Source organism: Ochotona curzoniae, unplaced genomic scaffold (assembly GCF_017591425.1).
Source record: "Ochotona curzoniae isolate NIBS_2020 unplaced genomic scaffold, NIBS_Ocur_1.0 contig_46, whole genome shotgun sequence".
Lineage (NCBI taxonomy): Eukaryota > Metazoa > Chordata > Mammalia > Lagomorpha > Ochotonidae > Ochotona > Ochotona curzoniae.
Genome location: NW_024466340.1, coordinates 6,219,921 through 6,239,054, shown reverse-complemented (window position 1 = coordinate 6,239,054; position 19,134 = coordinate 6,219,921). Strand labels below are relative to the sequence as shown.

At 49.0% G+C, this 19,134-nt stretch overlaps 1 protein-coding gene across 4 annotated transcripts in view; it reads left to right on the top strand.

Moving 5' to 3' along the window:
* Positions 1–19,134, top strand: part of CLIP1 (CAP-Gly domain containing linker protein 1) — an 82,016-nt gene that overhangs the window by 51,897 nt on the left and 10,985 nt on the right. For 3 of the 4 annotated variants that reach the window (XM_040987067.1, XM_040987066.1, XM_040987065.1), the window contains 4 exons: positions 6,248–6,364; positions 8,900–9,006; positions 12,145–12,265; positions 18,834–18,886. In XM_040987067.1, coding sequence (XP_040843001.1) covers positions 6,248–6,364; positions 8,900–9,006; positions 12,145–12,265; positions 18,834–18,886 — 398 coding nt within the window. Of the gene's footprint in view, positions 1–2,923; positions 5,192–6,247; positions 6,365–8,899; positions 9,007–12,144; positions 12,266–18,833; positions 18,887–19,134 lie in introns of all 4 variants that reach the window. The other variant, XM_040987063.1, reaches the window with a different exon arrangement.

The window sequence follows — 19,134 nt, the reverse complement described above, 5'->3', positions numbered from 1 at the left end:
GATCCAGGAACTACTTCCAGGTATCCCACACGGGTGTGGGGTCCTAAGGCTTTGGGCCATAGTCGACTGCTTTCCCAGGCCACAAGCAGGGAGCTGGATGGGAAGTGGGGCCACCGGAATTAGAACCGGTGTCCATAGGGGATCCCGGGGCATTCAAGGCAAGGATTTTAGTCGCTAGGCCACATTGCCGGGCCTCTCTCTTTTTTTTTTTTTTATAAAATTTATTTTTATTGAAAAGGCAGATATACAGAGAGAAGGGGAGAGAAAGAAAGATCTTTCGTCTGTTGATTTACTACCCAAGTGGCTACAACAGCTAAAGCTGACTGATCCGAATCCAGGAGCTTCTTCTGGGTCTCCCATGTGGGCACAGGATCCCAAGGTTTTGGACCATCCACGATTGCTTTTCCAGGCCACTAGCAGGGAGCTAGATGGGCAGTGGAACAGCAGGGACATGAACTGGTGACATGCAAGACGAGAACTTCAGCCACTAGGCTTCCAGAGCAGGCTTTTCAGTGTCCCCAGGAGGTGCTGTGAGCTGATGGACAAGGCAGCTAGACGCTGGGCGCTGAGAGAGCGTGTCACTCAGTGGAGTAGCCCTTCATCTACTTGTGTTGGAGCATATCTGTGCCTCAGCATAGTGCTTGTTGGGTGGTTGGTTCATTCATTTTTAGTGATAAGGTAGCAAAGTTTAATGAAGAAAAATCCGTGGGCTATTCGAGGTGGGGGCCTCAGGAAAGAGCTGAGATCCTGGTCTGTGTTGGGCTGGGTTGTATTTTCCCAGTGTAGTTTTCGATTCCAGTAACTGAATGATCAGTCTTTCTTCTGTTTCATTCATTTATTTTTTTAAGTGGCTTTTTCTTTGTTTCTGAGAGAAGTGCTTCTACATGGGTGTAATTGGAAACAGTTGTTACAGAACTTTAACCCTGTTAAAATACCAAATGGACTTTGGACCATGGACGAGGCCATGTCTCCCATGTGTACTTGCTGGCAGCCCGGGCGCCCTGTCTCCGTGAGGCACTGGGTAGAATTCCCCAATCTTTTCTCCCTGTGTTTCCCCATATCCAATAAGCGCCAGTTCTGTAGCATTTCCCTTAAGATGTCGCAGTCTGACCAGACAGTAGCATTGTAGAGTTGGTGGAAGGTCTCCATTTACCTATGGTCCTGTGGTCATTTGGCCGGAAGATCAGGTCTGCTGCCAGTCCAGATCTGTCTGAGGTGTTGTTGGCTCTTTGAAGAGTCTGCTGCACCCTCGGGCTGTTTGCCCAGCAGCACTGTCCTGTGTGTCCCTCAGAGCTGATGCCCAGTCTCAGGAGACCCATGGGACCCTCAGAACCTCCAGCTTCTGAGTTCAGGAGCCCACGTTCTAGAGCTGTACTGTCCAGTACAGTAGTTGCTGGCCACGTGAGGCCATTTCAGTCTAAAGTTTGAATGAAGCTAAAATTCTGCACTCACCACTTCTCACATGTTCGGGGTTCAGTGGGCAGCACAGAGGGGCATTCACATCATTGAAGAAAGCTCACGCTAGTCCTTGTGTAGGCACCAAGGTCTGTAAATTCTTACTTAGTTTAAAATAATTATTCACTTGAGTCCACAAAGCCTAGAAATTGGTGTGTATTTGGTATTTTTTTTTTTAAGATCTACTTACTTATTTTGAAAGTTGGAGTTGCAGAGAGGGATCTTCCATCCTCGGGTTTACTCCATATGGCTGCAGTGGCCAGCACTGGGCCAGACCTGAGCCAGGAGCTCCATCCAGGTCTCCCCTGTGGGTGACGGGTCCAGACACTTGGGTCATCCTGTGTTGCTTTTCCCAGGCTATTTGCAGGGAGCTGGATCACAAGTGGGATAGGAGGGACTCAGACTGGGTTCTCAGGGGACCACCGACATTCCAGGCAACAGCATAAGCCACTGCGCCAAAATGCTGGCCCGTATTATTATTATTATTATTACTATTACTATTATATTACTATTACTATTACTATAAGATTTATTTATTTTTATTGGAAAATCATATATTCAGAGAAGGAGCAACAGAGAGAAAGATCTTCCATCTACTGGTTCATTCCCCAAGTGGTTGCGATGTCTAAAGCTGATCTGATCTGAAGCCAGGAGCCAGGAGCTTCTTGTGGATCTCCAACATGGGTGCACGGTCCCAAGGCTTTGGGCCATCCTTTACTGCCTTCCCAGGTTCCCAAGCAGAGAGCTGGATGGGAAGCGGGGCCACTGGGATTAGAACTGGCACCCATATGGGATCCTGGTATGTACAAGGCGAGGACCTGAGCTGCTAGGCAATTGCTCTGGGTCCTCTTGCAGATTTTTGAATTATACTTTTAAAACTTTTTCTGGAAATCTACCAGTGAATTAAATGACTGGGTGATTGATGTGGCCAGAGAGTCTTACACCCTAACATCAGAATCATACTTTCAGTAGCTATCAGAGGTAATGTTGGGGCTGGTGCTGTGGCACAGTAAGTAAAGCTTCCAGCTGCAGTGCTGGCATTTTCCATAAGTGCCAGTTCTGATCCAGATTCCCTATTACGCTTTCGCAAGCAACAGGAGATGCCTCCCACCCCTGGGCTCTTGCACCCATCTGGGAGATCTGGAAGGGGCTTCTGTTTTCTAGACCACCCTGTCCTGGCTATTGCAAACCCTTTGGGGAATGAACCAGTGATGGAACATATGTTTCTCTCTCTCTCTGGAGCTCTGGAGCTCTGCCTTTAGAATAAGTAATAATTTTTTTAAAAAAGTAATCTCACAAATTATAGTGCTAAGTTGCTACTGTGCTGCTTGCTTCAGATCTAGTTTGTCAGACAGCTCTTCGACGTTTACTGTAGAAAATGCTAAGTGTTACAATTTAGGCTGGGCTTGTGTTTGTCTGCTTGATTTCATTTTTCCGTTTCCATTCTTTCCACCTTTTGTCTCTGTAGTCGCTAACTTATTTGTTAACATCAGCCAAAAAAGAAATTGAACTAATGTCAGAGGAGCTGAGGGGCCTGAAGTCAGAGAAGCAGCTTCTTGCTCAGGAGGGCAATGCTTTAAAGTTAGAAAAAGGCTCGCTTTTATCAAAGCTCGTAGAAATGGAGGCCAAAATAGCTTTGCTACAGGAAGATCAGCAGAAGCTGTGGTCAGCAAACGAAGCTCTCAGCTCCAAGAAGGAAAAAGCCTTGGAAGAAAAGCAAGATGCCGAGAAGGCTTACCAGCAGGAATGTCTTGATAAAGAGGCTTTGGCTGTGGAACGAGAGAAATTGCTCAAAGAAATCAGTATCGCCCAGGAAGAAGTGTTGAAGATGAGCGTGGAGAATGACACTCTGCAGGCCGCCAAGGCGAGCCTTGAGGTGCTCATGCAAGAGCTCCAGCTCAGCCACGACACTCTGCTGGCCGAGTCCAAGAGGGGTCAGGAAGGGACAGACCGCCTGGAGGGGCAGATCCGAAAGCTGATGGCCGAGAACCTGGCCTTGGCGAAAGACAAGGACGACGTGATTCAGAAACTGCAGAGCTCCTACGAGGAGCTGGCCAGGGACCAGAAGGCCCTGGTTCAGGAGATTGAAGACCTCACGAATGAGAAGAGGTCAGTCCTGGAGAAGCAGTCAGGCCTCGACAGCATGTGCCTCACCTTGCAGGTGGAGCGGGACAGCCTGCTGCAGAGCAACAGGGACCTGCAGGTGGAGAAGGATGCGCTGCTTCAAGGCCGGGAGAAGCTCAGCGCCAGCCTGGAGGCCGCCCTCCAGGTCAAGGAGCTGCTCAGTGCTGAAGCTGCCGAGCTGCATGCCCAGCTAGACTGTGCCGGCAAAGCCCTGAGGAAGGCCGAGCTGGAGACCCGGCAGCTGCAGGCCAGCAACGCCAGCCTCACCAAGCTCCTGGAGGAGATCAAGACCAGCCGGGCCATCACGGACTCCGAGTGCATCCAGCTCTTGCACGAGAAGGAGTCCCTGGCGGCCTCTGAGAGACGGCTGCTGGCCGAGAAGGAGGAGCTCCTGAGCGAGAGCAAGGTCATGAGCGAGCAGCTCAGCAGACGCTCGGAAGAGGCCGCCCACACCGAGCTGAGCCTGAGCGAGAAGATCACCAGCCTGGTGTCCGAGAAGGAGCTGGCGTGCCAGAAGTTGACCAAGCTGAAGAAACAGCAGGAAGGCCTCTTGAAGGACAAATCGGCCCTGGAGAAGCAAAATGGTGATCTACTAGCAGAGAGAGAGAGTTCCATCAAAGCCATCGGAGACCTGAAGAGGAAATACGACCAGGAATCGGCCAATAGAAGGCTCGCGGTGCACGAGAAGATGAAGCTGCTGGGTAGCATAGATGCGCTGAAGAAGGAGCTTCTTGAAAGGAAGAGGGAGAACCAGGAGCTGGCGTCGAGCAAGCGCGACCTCTCCCTGTTGCTGCAGGAGGCTCAGGAGGCCGCCAGGAGCCTGGAGAAGGAGCGCGGCGACATGCTGCAGGCCAGGGAGCGTCTGGACGCGGAGCTGAAGACGTGCTGCTGCGAGAAGAGCATGCTGCTGCGGGACGGCCTGAACCTGCAGGACGAGTGTCAGAAGCTCACCGAGGAGATCCACACGCTGCAGCAGTCCTTGCTGCTGGAGCAGGAGGCCAGGGCCAAGGAGAGCGAGACGGCTCTGTACGAAAGCAACAAACTGCACGGGCGCCTGGTGCTGCTGGAGCAGGAGGCGGCAGGGCTGAGGGCGTGCACTGAGGAGCTGCAGGCTGAGAAGCTTGTGCTGCTGCAAGACAAGGCCCAGGCCGAGCAGAAGGTGGCTGAGATCATCAAGGAGAAGGAGCTCCTGAGCGCCGAGACCTCTCAGCTCGCCGCAAACATAGAGACGCTGAAAAGCGACTTCACCACCTTGTCCAAGTCCAAGTCGGAGCTCCAGGAACTGCACAGCTGCCTCACCAAGATCCTGGAAGATCTGCGGCTGAACCATGAGGTGACCGTGGCAGAGAGAGCCCAGGTGGCTCAAGACAACCAGAGCCTGCTGGCCGAGCAGAGGGAGCTGATGCTGAGGCAGGCCGAGCTCCTCAAGGAGAAGGAGACGCTAGAAGACAGCTACTTCGTTCTTCAGAAGGAGCTCAGCCAGCTGGCCAAGACCAACAGCCACATCTCAGCCAAGCTCCTCGAGGCGCAGGCAGAGAACCGCACCTTGAGGAAGGACAAGAGCAAGCTGAGCCTTAAGCTTAGAGAGCTCCAGATGCTGCAGCCGTTCACGGTAAAGGGAGAGGTTCAGTTGCGAGCGCCCGACTCCTCACTAACCCCGGAACCACTAACTGCCGCTTCAGAGCGCTTGTCTTCCCTTCCGCTCGGGAAAGTCCACCCCTTTAAGTCAGCAGCTCGTGAGCTTCCCGCTGCTCATGGCACTCTGAACAGGCGGTTCTCTACGAAGCATCTAGCTGCTGAAATCTCCTCCCCATTTTGAAAAAAAAAATTGCCAATTATGAATAAAAAAAGGATTTAGTTTTTAATTTAAGGAGGACCATTTTGGGACAAGTTTGCTGTGGCTTTTAAGACTTTGAGACCGCAGTGAAGCGGGTACGTAGCTTAGTCTTGCAGTGTTTTCTGTTTGGCTTCTTCACTGTTGTACTGTGGCTCCCCTGACACCCCCGTGGCTGGAATTAGGGAAGGTGTGGTTGAGAACTGCTCCCATTAGCATTAGACCACATGGAAGTTGACTTTTTAGATTATTTTTTATTTAGCACCTAAAATTTTGTCTCCAGATGCATGTATCATTTTTATTCACAATTGTGTTTACATTTCATTTTCCACAACTTCTCTTGAAGCAGTCAAGCCGTATGTTATAACTGCCCAGTTTTTATTCCTTTTTTTTTTAAATCTCAGCCTAAATTCCAAATAGTTCCAGAAGTTCCAATTTTGAAGCAGTAGGACTAGCATTTTAAACTCAGAATAAATAGAAGAAAGAGAGAATAGGCAAGTATGGGATTTCCTCCTTAGCCCCTCATGGGGTCTCTGGGCCCTGGAAGCAGGAATGGTCAGTGCAGGGGGGACTTTGACTGGAAGACGCAGGCTTAGAAGGGCCTAGAAAATAGGTGCACAGCAGCTGCAATGGCTCGTGGGAAGCTGGCATGGCAAGGGCCTGACCGTGTCCTGCTGGAGAGGAAAGCCCTCAGCGGGCCGGTGAGTGTGTGGTCCTTCCGTGTGCCTCCCTCACCCACACAGATTCTGGAGGGTGCCCGACGGGCATGGGCTGAGCCCTGCCCAGCAGGGTGTGTTGGGGTCGGCCTCTCTCACGGTGTTCTCTCATGTTTAGGCGACGCAGGCAACAGAAGACACCCTACAGATAATGGAACAGATGACCAAAGAGAAGACGGAAACACTGGCCTCGCTGGAGGACACCAAGCAGACAAATGCAAAACTGCAGAATGAAGTAATCAGATTTCAATGGCTTTTCTTACAAAGAACCGCTTATCAGCTCCATGGAATGCTTGATCACTAACTCAGGAGTTATTATTATTATTATTATTATTATTATTATTATTATTATTGAAGCATGGCCTTCCACAGGTTTGATCTGTTAGTAAGAGTTGAATGTACACCAGAGCTGTGATAATATTGAATAAAACCTGTTACTTCATCAATGATTTGGTAGGAGCAGCCTTTGCACTCGGAGGGAGAGTCCTCCAGCGTGGCCCTCGGAGGTGGTCTTTCATTGACAGCAACAGAGAAGGGGGCCCTCCTGGCAGCTGCCAGCTCTGGTGGCTTCCATGTCGTGCACACGCATTTCTCCCCACCACGTGTCTGCCTGCTCTGATCCAGGGCTTTGCTAGCCCTGTGCCTGCTGCACGTGTTTTCTTGGCCTAATTCAGTGCCGGTTCCCTTTTGTTTTTTCTTTTGAAGTGGAGACAGATTTACGGCATCAAGATGTTATGACTCCATCCACAAGTAGATTTCTCCTGGTTGTTCCCACCTCCCAAGTCATACTGTATTTTTAAATTTTTATTTTAGTTGAGAGGTAGAAAGAGAGCTTCCATCTGCTGATTCACTGCCTAAATGCCTGCCACAGTTGGGGCTGGGCCAGTCTGAAGCCAGGAGCCCAAAATTCAATCCATGTTTCCCAAGTGGGTGACGGTGACCCAGTCCTTGCTGTCACCTGCTGGCTGCCTCCCAGGTGCACAGCAGCACAGAGCTAGAAGTGGTAGTGGATTTGGGGTGTGGGCACCCCAGTCTTGCCCCACCAGCGCTCTCTCTCCTTGGACAGCTGTAGCCAAGATGGCCATGTGCAGTTCCGTGAGACCATAATGTGAGAAGCAGGGCAGGCATCAAGGACCTGAAACAAGGGAAGGAATGGCCGAATTGAATAGTCACTTGAAAAGGAGGCCTCCTTGTGCGGAAGGCCAGTCAACAAAATGTAGAGGAAAGACATGAGTATTTGAGTAACTATTGGGTATATAAATAACATCTTGAAAAGAGTATTTCATGGGAGCTGATAAGTTCAAGAGATGCCTAAAAACATGAAAGTATTAAAAAAATCACAGTTCCTAACCTAAATTGGAGCTAAAGCAAACAAAGAGTGTAGAAATGTCTAACCTTTGGAACAGACTCAGGGAAAATTGTGTCTTACAGTAACTTACTCCTTGAAACTGTATTTGTTTGCTTGTTTGTTGTTTCTTAAAGATTTATTTATTTTTATTGGAAAGTCAGATATGCAGAGAGAGGAGAGACAGGAAGCTCTTCCATCCAATGACTCACTCCCAAGGTGGTCACAATGGCCCAAGCTGCCTAATCTGATGCCAGGAGCCTGGAGACTCTTCAGGGTTTCCCACACGGGTGCAGGATCCCAAGGCTTTGGGCCATCCTCTACTGCTTTCCCAGGCCTCAAGCAGGGAGCTGGAAGGGGAGTGGAGCAGTCTGGATGTGAACCATCACCCCTGTGGGATGCTGGTGCATGCTCGGTAAGGACTACAGCCACTGTAGCCATGGCAGTGCTACCATGCCAGGCACTGACCCTAAATCTTTTTGTAACTAGAGGACAAGACAGAATTAGCCATTTCTTGAGCCTATTATGACTGCTTACTAGTTCTGTGCATCTGACGTGTTAAAGCCATTAAAAAGAAAGTGGTAGCATCAGAGGTAGCAGGACAATTTGCAGGATCAGATAACCAGCAACAGGAAGGACAGTGCTCCCTTTTCTGGCTGCAGGAGACAAGTACATGAGGTGCAGAGAGGCGAGCACTGGCCCAGGGCTCCCTGCTCCCCACCCCTACGCTCCACTCCTGTCCGCCCACCCATGGTTCCAACCTCGGTGGGAACTCTGCCCCTCCGGGTCCCAGGGACAACCCCGCAGACTCATGCACTGTGCCTGGCTTTCACCCCAGGGCAGGTAATTGGATTCTGTGTGGCTACCCTCTAACCTCTTTACATACAGGGCTTTTTTTTTTCCCTCTTCATACTTCAAATAACTCAGTCTTTTCCAAATCAACAAATTCTCTGGTTGAAGTCAACATCTTTTGAAATAAAACTTATGCAGATCTTTACTGATGTTCTCTGCTAAATTACTAATCTTTGAGGATGGAAAGGGAATTTTGTTTTGTTGCAAATGAGCTTTGCTGATGTCATTACTTGCTCATTCTTTGTTTTTATGATGATTCATGCTTGGAGAACAGTTTCCGTGATAAATAATGAACATTGTGCATAAGATAGAAAAGAGCCTTAGTTTTCATTTTTACAGCAGTTTAGTTTGATGCTTCCACCAGGTCCACGGGAAGTGACACAGCTGTGAGCATGAGGGTTACAGTTCATTATAGCCTTTCTTTTGTAATTTCTTCATCCTGATAACTTTGTTTTCCCACAAGTGACTGGTTTCATTGACCTTTTTAATACACATTTTTGTGAATTATTTACCCAGCCATGGCACTGGAAAATGAAATGATTTCATTAAGTTTTTTTCTCTTGGTCTTTTAAGTTGGACACACTTAAAGAAAACAACCTGAAAAATATGGAAGAGCTCAACAAGTCAAAAGAACTTCTGACTGTAGAGAACCAAAAAATGGAAGAATTTAGGAGAGAAATGTAAGTTGTTTGCTTTGAGCCTTGGAAGTTGTTTTGGATTGCACAAGTAAAAGCAATGCTAGTTTTTTTTCTAACAAATCATAAAGTAACATTTCCTAACCACCCTTCTGCTCCCCACCCAAATGCTGTTGTATGCCTGGAGCTCCAGGCGAGTTAAAGTGTCGGAATGGGCCACCTTCTGAGGAGCTGCTGAGCAACCCCTGGGAACAAGGTGGTTGCAAAGCCCTGGGGAGGTGCAAGGTGAGCCAGAGGCCCAAGGCCACATGTGGGCTGCACAGCCAGTCTCATCCCTCAGAAGTGGTAGACCCTGGTGTAATAAATCCCTCCAAAGTGTCTCTGTAGGGTGAAAACCAGTGTTGTGGTCAGGGTTCTTCCAATATCTTGCTTTCTTTGAAAGGGTGACAGAGAGGGGAAGAGAGAGGAAGAATCTACAATGGCTGAGGCGGAGCCAGTCTGAAGCCAGGAGCCAGTAATTTCTTCTGGCCCTCCCACATGGGTGGCAGGTGCCAGCTGCTTCAGTTGTTGTCCACTGCTTTTCCCAGGCTATTAGCAGGGAGCTGGCATGGAAGCCCGGGAGCACAGCCAGGATTCACACTGGCCCTCTGTGGGAGGATGGCAGTGGTGCACTGCACTGCACTGGCAGTCCTTCACTGTCTGGGTGGCATGGGAATAAGTGCCGAGTGTTTTGGAAAGGCTTCATTTTTTTTTTGTTTTAAAGATTTATTTATTTATTGGAAAGTCAGATATTCAGAGAGGAGGAGAGACAGAGGAAGATCTTCTGTCCGATGATTCACTCCCCAAGTGAGTGCAACGGCCGATGCTATGCTGATCTGAAGCCAGGAGCCAGGAACTTCTTCCAGGTCTTCCACGTAGGTGCAGGGTCCCAAGGCTTTGGGCCATCCTCGACTGCTTTCCCAGGCCACAAGCAGGGAGATGGATGGGAAGTGGAGCAGCGGGAATCGGCACCCATATGGGATCCCGGCGCTGAACCATCGTGCTGGGCCCAAACTAATTTTTATCTTTAGTTACTTACCTGGTGCAGTAATGATGTTTAGAATATACAAATGTACCTCAGAATGTTCATGGAAGATGGATCTAAAAGATAAGTTTATTCTGGTGCCAAGACCTTTGAAATCCAGGAAGACAAGGATCTTTAAAAAGCATGAAAATGGATATTATTGAAAAGACTGTATGAATTAAAAAAAAATTCCCACCAAAATAAACTTGTCTTTTAATTCCGTTTTTCCCCATAGACCTTTGAAAGTATCCTTCCATCTATCATAATACATTTATGATAGATATATTGGTAAAACATGTATAGGTCAATATTAAAATGTTTATTTTGTCTTAGTTTTTCCTGCTCAAGATGTCGTCTCATATAGAAAAAAAAAGCTTCTTTAGAAATCGTTAGATATATTTTTGTAGCTATTTTCAGACTCATTCCTTGAGTGTTTCCAGAATTGGGGCTGCAAGAAACCTTTCCCTTAGGAAGTGCATGACATGAAAGCTGCTTAGAAAAGCCGACGAGTGTTCTCATAGTGGGGCCTGGTGGCAGCTGCCCCGCCCATCGCTGCGGTTCTGCTGCTGGGCTGGCTGTGCGATGTGGGTCAGCATCTCCTGCGTCTCTGAGCTTCAGGTTTCTCAAAACAAGTCATCACATTGACCTGCTGTTTGGAGGATTAAATAAGAAAACGTGGTTGAAAGCAGTTCGTAGATTTTCAGACATTAAACATTTTTCTTTAGTCCAGATTAGGATCTTAATGTAAGTCAAAGACTTGAACTTTACAAGTGAAAATAAATAAAACGTTTTTAAGTTATTTGAAATGTAGTTAGAGAGTGACACAGAGAGATCTTCCATTACTGGTTCACTCCCCAAATGGCCACAACGGCTTGATGTAAGCCAGGCTGAAGCCCGGAGCTTCCTCTGGGTCTCCCACATGGGTACAGGGGCCCAAGGACCTGGCTCATCCTCTGCTGCTTTCCCAAGTGCACCTGCAGGGAACTGGATCGAAAGTGGAGCAGCAGATCTTGAACCAGCATCCATATGATGCCTTTGAATGACTAAACACTTGAGAATTTTTTCTCTGATTGTCTTCACTTGCTAAATAAACAGCTCTGTAAAAAACTTCCAACAGTATTCTAAGAGCTGCTTCATCAAGACTTATGCCCCCAGTTCACAAGGGTATACCAATGTGGTATTAGAGGTTGATGACGACATCAGAATTGAAAGCATTGAAGATGCCAAGCACTGCCACCCATTAGACAGTCGACGCTAAAGATAGATGCGTTCATGAATCAACAGATGGATTCATACTCAGATGACTGCTTCCGGAATCCAGCCACGTAGGACAGCTCGCTGAGGAGTTTGCAGTACCAGAATCCTTCAAAACTCAGAAATGCATCAAAATCTGCCATAGCTAAGACTAAACCCGCTGCCCAGGTGCCCTGAAGGTTCCGATAGAGGACAGGATCCTGGGGAGATATCTGGAGAGATCTTTTCTGTCCCTTTTCAAGTGCTGATATTCACAGTACAGATAAACGGGCTCTATTATATTTTTATATGCTTCTTTTGATTGTAAATTATCATTATACTATCAAAACAATATACCTGTTATCTAATTAGAAAATCATTTCCTTTGGGAATTTAACCTGTGGTGGTTGTAAAAATATATTCAGATTCCCCTCAGGGCTTAACTGTGGCAGCTATTGGTAAATGGGACCGTTAGGTTTTTATTTCTGCCAGAGAAAACCAGATTATGATGTGTGTAGTTGGAATAGAGGATCTTGGCAGCCCATTAGATGACGTTAGCTATTATCTAATAGACATACTCCTGGGACAGCAGGACTATACTGACCATCTCGTGAGTCATTTTATAGCAAAATTTCCTTTTACATATTGGGTCAGCGTGGGTGGTAGGAGAGTGGGCATGGTGTTTATCAGTTTTTTTTTAATGCAGTCATTGTGGGCGACAGCTCTCAGCTGAGGGGTCCCAGCCATTCAGCCCCTCCTGTTATCGTGGCTCCCGGTGGGCACGTGACCCAGATATATTTTCCCCTGGTGCTGTGAAGCTGGTTGTCTCCCACAGTTTCTTTGCCTGCCTTGTTTCCATGGTAACCTTGCACTCACTGTCCTTGCAGAGAAACCCTGAGGCAGGCAGCAGCTCAGAAGTCCCAGCAGCTCTCAGCACTGCAAGAGGAGAACGTCAAACTTGCCGAGGAGCTGGGGAGAAGCAGGGACGGAGTCACGAGCCACCAGAAGGTCAGTGGGTGCCAGCTCTGCCGCTGTGCACGGGCTGCTGGGAGGCTCCCGGGAGCCGCGGCCGCGTCATTCCCAACAGGATCCAGAGGACCCTGCGCCAGGCGCCACCCCCCAACCCCCAGTTTCCAAGTGTGTTGCCTTGGGGTTTAGGGCAGGAGGGATTGACAGGTCCTTAGGGGGAAAGGAACGTGGGCTTGGGACATTGAGGACTGGAAAACAAGAGCTTTGCCCGGAGATCCCACTTAAATATTAATTGGGAAGGGGCAGCCTCTTTCTTCTCCCTGTGACTCTTTTGAGTTTTTTGTTTGTTTGTTTTTGGTTTGGTCTTTTGGGTCTTCAAAAACTGGGTTTGGAAAAAAAAAGATTCTAAAAATATGGACTTGATATGAGGGTTGGCAGCTGACTTTTAAATATAAGTCTGTTTTTCCTTGTTTGAGTGAAGAGAACAGCACTTCCTGCTGGAGTCTTGTTCCACGTGCACTGGTGGAGGTGCAGTGTGTGTGTTGGAACCAGAACGGACGTTAGCGGCCCCCAGCCCCTTGGCTTCTGTGTCGGAACTGCAGAAGGTGGTCGCTCAGGGGAGCACCTGCATCCTCTCACAGCTGTTCCGTCTGTCCTCAGAGCTGCAGCTGCTCCCCCATCTCCCATCTCTTTATAAACTACAAAAACTAATTCTCACTTGGGCTGGAGTAGTTTGTTGCCATAGTTCGGTCTGGTGAAATACTTTGTCGGAATTGGAAGTGTGGTTACAGCTTCCGCTGTTGTCTCGACCAGTAAAAGGAGTGCTGCCTCCCTCCAGGCCCCCAAGCAGCTGCTGCTGCCGCGGCTGTCGCTGGTCACCAGCATCTTGTAGTTCTCGCAAACAGCAGTTAATCTTTGCCATCTCTGAGATCAGGTGGCACAAGTGTTATCCTAACGCAGAAAAGGGCACATGGAAGCAGAAGGCAGATGGAAACCTGCTCAGTGTCATTTAGCTGGTGCCAAGGTGGGAGCTGTCATTGTATGACCTGGGTACAGACGGGAATCAGAGGGTGCTGAGTTAGGGTGCCTATACTCTCCTCTGTACATGAAACATCAAAGCTCATGTGAAACAGATGCCCTCTGGTCCAAAGTGGTTCCTTTTGCCCGTGGTGCCAGCCCGAACACCCGGAGTGTGTGGAATCTCTGAGGACTTGGGTGAGAAGCGGCTTGGCTGAGCAAGGAGTCCATTCCTGTCTTGTTTTCTCTCACTCGTCAAATGTCGCTGTGCAAACAGTGGGCTCTGAAAATAGGAGCAACGGTCCTCTTCCGGCCACCCTCTGCTCCTGTGCCTTGACCCTGGCTGGACTCTTGTCCCTGTGGATGGCAGTGGAAGGAGCTCTGGAGAGACAGGCACCATGGGCAAGCGTTTGGCACGCTTCTGCGTCCTGGCCACCCCACTCTCAGCAGAGAGGGCCTTCAGTCGGCTTTCTGCTGAGAGTTTAAAATTTTAAAAGTTTAAAATCAGTCACTGTGCACCTAAAAGAGCAGCTAAGAAAGCAGCTTCCTTTTGGGGAATGCGTACATTTTTAAGGTGTTTGTGGTTTCCTGTGTTTTACTCTGAAGAAACAAGTGGGTGTGACATAAAGATGTGATAGGCTTAGGTGATAGACTACTAGAGTTGATATTGCAGGTCACATTCCCAGGATACAGATATTTCAAAGCAGTGCAGAGAGTCACCATGTACAATAACGTAGGGGCCCAGCGCGGTAGTCTAGCAGCTAGTGTTTGCCTTGCACACACCTGGATCCCATATGGGTGCCTGTTCTAATCCCAGCAGCCCCACTTCCCATCCAGCTCCCTACTTGTGGCCTAGGAAGGCAGTCAAGGATGGCCCAAAGCCTTGGGACCCTGCACCCATGTGGCAGACCCAGGGGAGGCTCCTGGCTCCTGGCTTTGGATCAGCTCAGCTCTGGCTGTTGTGGCCGTTTTCTGAAGTGAATGAGCAGCTGGAACCTCTTTTTTTTTTTTTTCTCTCCCTTTCTCTCTGTAAATCAGCCTTTCCAATAACAATAAATAAACCTTAAAAAAAGAAAAAAAGCCAACAGCATCTGGTGCCAAATCAGGCCGGACTCTGCTGTGTGGACAACTGGTCACCACACACAGTGCTCTTTTCTGTTCATGGAGAGTCCTAGAAATAACTCATGTTCTTTCTTCTGTGGGAGCGGCCACCTCAGGTAGTCTCTGTTGAGGCTCCACTTCGTCACTCCCAGACCTTGCCCTTGTTCCATTTGCGGAGGATAGCTGATAACCATGGGGCGGCACTGACGCCCCCAGCTTGCTTAATATGTGAGGGTACAGCTCGCCTGGCGACCCGAGTTCCGTTAAAACAGTACCTCGTCTCCTGTGCACTGGTCCCCGGCGAGGTCCCAGCAGAGCGGTAAGCACAAAGCACTTGCTCCACCCTGGGCCTGGCGCAGGTCCCGCTGGCTGCAGAAACAGGTGCAGTATAAGCCACAGCCTGGAGAGGAGGGTCGAAGGCAGGAGGTCAGTGGGAAATTCACTCTGTGCGTGAGCACACAGGAGTCTAGGTGGAGCCGTCCACAAAGATCAACAGCTCAGAAGCGGAAGAAAGGAATGCAGGAATCCAGAGAAAGAGATGAGCAAGTGGGCCATGAGGAAGATGACACCCAGTGCTGTTTAAGTGAATCAGTTGCTGCAGGAGGAGGTGGCACCCAGCACACTGACGGCCACAGAGAGCTAAGGAGACAAAGTGAGGCCCAAAGCCACACCAAGTCAGCAGCACTAAATTAGAAGCAGAAGTGTGAAGGTAGCCATGATAGCAGAGCGAAGATGTTAAAACAATTAAAGGAAAGATAATAACCGTGGGAAAGTAGAAGTGATGCACACGAGTGTCGTGGCCTCACTGAGCGCAGGATTCACTGTTAGGGGAGAAGGTGGGCTGGCATACTGGCGTTTTGAGCCCCAGCTTTCCACTTCTCTTTTTTGCCTTTTAATGTTTACTTTATTTGAAAAACAGAGTTAGAGATGGACAGAAGGAGAGAGGGGGATTTTCCATCCTCTGGTTCACTCCTCAAATGATTTGTGATGGCCAGGTTGGGTTGAGCTGAAACCAGGAGTTTCTTTTGGCTGTCTCATGTGGGTGCAGCAGCCCTGGCACTTGGGCCATTCTCTCTGGATTTCCCAGGCACGCTGGCAGAAAGCTGAATAGGAAGTAGAGCAGCTGGGACTCTTAACTGGCGATCATGGGATGCCAGCATTGCAGCTAGTGGCTTCACCTGCTATGCCACAGTGCCAGTCTCTGCTCCACTTCTGATTCAGCTCTACCAGCTGCATTCTAACGACCCTGGGGAAGAGCTGTGGAAGCAGAACCCACATGTTTGGGCCCCTGCAATATAAATAAACAAATCTTAAAAAAAAAAAAAAAAGAAAGAAAGAACTGGATGTACACAAAAATTTCTGATTGTTATTGCAGTTAAAGAATACAAGAAGGGGCCCGGCGTGGTGGCCTGGCGGCTAAAGTCCTCGCCTTGCACGCACCTGGATCCCAGATGGACCTCGGTTCTAATCCTGGCAGCTCCACTTCCCATCCAGCTCCCTGCCTGTGGCCTGGGAAAGCAGTCAAGGACAGCCAGTAGATTTAAGATTTCTGTGTTTTCTCTGTTTCATTCAATATGAAATAATTTTAAAATGAAACTATTATTATTATTATTATTTTAATTTGTGGTAGCTTAATCTGCAACTTAGAGGACTTTAGTTTTCTTGGGTTCCTTGGGCATCTTCTGGGAAATGACCAAAAGGTGGGGTTAGTTCCTGCAGATTCTGTTTCCTGATTCAGGCATCCCTCTCAATTTGGCCGGAGTCCTCTGGTCCTGTGTAGCTTCTAGGGGTTAGTAGGAAGGCCTGCCCTGGCGCTGCAATTCCTCTAGGCAGTAGAGTCCTCTGCATTTCACTGTGTTAGAGATGCGCTCGGAGAGCTGCTGTGTGCCAGGTGCCAGAGGGAGGGTTCCCAGCCGAGGTGGCCTGGTTCTGTGCGAATGTTCCCTCCCCCTGCCGCCCGCCCAGCGGTTGCATCTTCAGCAGCTTTCTTTATCAAATGAGACAGTGATCACGTGCGTGTGTGTGTGTTTTCGGACATGAATATGGTCACATGAACTTATGCCAGTCTTTGATGCCTGCGGCTCTGTCAGTGTCTTCTGGGGGCCCATAGTGCTCTGTTGCAGTCTGAGACAGTGTCGGCTGTGTCACGGCCTTGGAGCTGTGTCCCTTGGGGCCACCACTGTGGAAGAGGCGGGACAGAAGTGGTGCTGTGGAGAGGAAGAAATTGAGCTACAAAGCCAGGACCACCTTGATGGGCGCCGGGCAGCTCTGGAGTGGGAGAGGCCCTTCCGATCTTCCCCACGTGGATCAGCCGTGGGGTGTGGTCTGTCATGAGATAGCACAGGCTGTCAAGGAGAAGGTGTAGGAAGAGACGGGGCCAGGCCAGCAGTGAGCCACCTGCCCAGGCCAACAGGACATGCTCAGCAGAGGTGCGCGTCCAGTGCGACCTCACTGACACCCACCCAGAGCCCACCAGCTCTCAGCCCATGTGCCCGTGCAGCTTCGCAGCGCTGCTGTGAGCCACGCCCAGAGCAGAACATGCTGCTGCTCCATGAAGCTGCTTTCACAGAGCCTGGAAAAGCAAGGTATGGATCTGTGACCGACACCCAAGCTCAAATTTCTCATCATTGTTGTTTGTAAAGCAGTGTTGTAGACTCAGATCTTCCGGCCCAGTGGTCCCCAGTCACTGATGAGCTGTCTTCACTCTTACAACCTTTTTTTCCCCATTTTTCCATGTTCTCTTTTTCAACCTTTGATTACAGAAAAGTGTCACCATTCAGAAACAGACGCAGTAGTACAGTGCCCCCCGCACTCTGCTCCCATCGAGTCCCATTAGCACTGAACTCAGGGCCATGCTTGTTAGGGAGAGGAGGAGAGATGGCAAGAGGCAAAGAGAGAAAGAGAAAGAATCTTCCATTTGCTGGCAGGTAAAGCCACTGCCTGCAAAACTGGCATCCCATATGGGTGCCAGTTCATGTTCTGGCTGCTCCACTTCAATCTGGCTCCCTGCTAATATGCCTGGGAGGATGGACCAAGTGCTTGGGCTCCTGCCTCCATGTCAGGGATTGGAAGGACGCTCCTGGCTTCCACCTGGCCTAGCTCTGGCTGGTGCAGCCATTTGGGAAATGACTCAGTGGATGGAAGATCTGTCTTTCTTTCTCTTGTAACCTCTGCCTTTCAAGTTATAAAAATAAATTAAAAACATGTTTGGGGGTCTGTACTGTGGCATAGTATATTAAACCTCAGCTTGTGGTGCTGGCATCCCATGTGGACACTTGTTCAAGTCCCAGCTGCTCCACTTCTGGTGCAACTGCCTCATAACCTGGGAAAGCAGCACAGTATGGCCTAAGTTCTCAGGCCCCAGCACCCCCAGGAGACCCAGACAGAACTCCTGACTCCTGGCTTTGACCTGATCCAGCTCTGGCCATTGTAACCTTTTGGGGAGTGAATTAGTGGGATGAAAAATCTCCTGGTTTCTTTTCTCTCAGAGTTGTAATTCTGCCTTTCAAATAAAAATAAAATAAATCTTTAAAATAATAAAAACATTTAAGTTTGGCTCCTATTCCTTTTGCTTCCCTTCATTCAAACATTTTTTACTATTTCTGTGAATTATTCATGCATCAGAAACATGTAGGAAGACAAGGAGCCTACAGCGGCAAACTAGTACGTTGACTCTGGATTTACGATAAGTGCATGGCTGTGTTATACACACATGTGTTTAAGTCTCCTTTAAAAAGCCCTCAAAGTGTATGATCCCTGACATCCGTATGGAACCTGTCACTGCAGACTGTGGCCTGGGCTCCTGGGCTCCTGCAAACCGCTGCACTCTGAGTTAGCCTTTGGCTGCGAAAAGCAAAGCCGGCTCAGCTTTCTGACCCTGTTGTTCTGGGAGTTGAAGTCTGTGTCAGGGTACAGGCTGGGAATAAGGATGACTCTTGTCTTGAGATGAACCTATTAGATCTCTTTGCTTTTTAATCTTTCCTCAACTAAAAATTCTTGGACTGGAACTTTTTCTATAACTTCATTGTCCTGTAGACAAGCAAGGTATTCAGGGACTGTAGTAACCAGTGGGTATTGGATTAACCCTTGGGTCAAATGAGTCCTCTAGCCGGTACATAACCTGTCTCAGCTCTCTGTGAGCTGTGATGCTGGACCCGTGCTGTGTGGCTGGAGCAACCAGGACGCTCCCTGTGGACATTTTACTCATTTGTTTATCACTCACGGAGTGCTTGGAATTTGCCCGGAGTTACTCAGGATGCTCGTATTGAATATTTCTAACCCAGGTCCATGAGGAATGGCAGCCAGGCAAGTCATTTCTGGACTTGTCAACTAGTGACTGCCCCTCCGCTGCTGCATTGCTGGGGGTGAGGTGAGGGGTGTCATGGTGGGGGTGCAGGCACCTGCCTTCGCACCCTGAGCCTGGGAGTGCTGTGAGCACTGGCTTCTCTGGGACTGTGCCATGAACTGAACCTTTTTTTTTTTTCCCCAGCTGGAAGAAGAAAGATCTGTGCTCAATAATCAGTTGTTAGAAATGAAGAAGAGGTAAGCTTGTGTGTGTGTGTGTGTGTGTGTGTGTGCGCGCGCGCGTGTGTGTGCGTGTGTGTGTGTGTGTGCGTGTGTGTGTGTGTGTGTGTGCGTGTGTGTGCGTGTGTGTGTGGAATGCCACAGCGTGATGCATGTGGTAGCCTGCTGTAGAAAGCAGTGATTTTCCTAAATTCAGAAAGCAGCATCGTGGTAGTTGCGTTGCTCATCACGGACAGTTCATGAAAGTTCATCTGCAGGTGTCACTG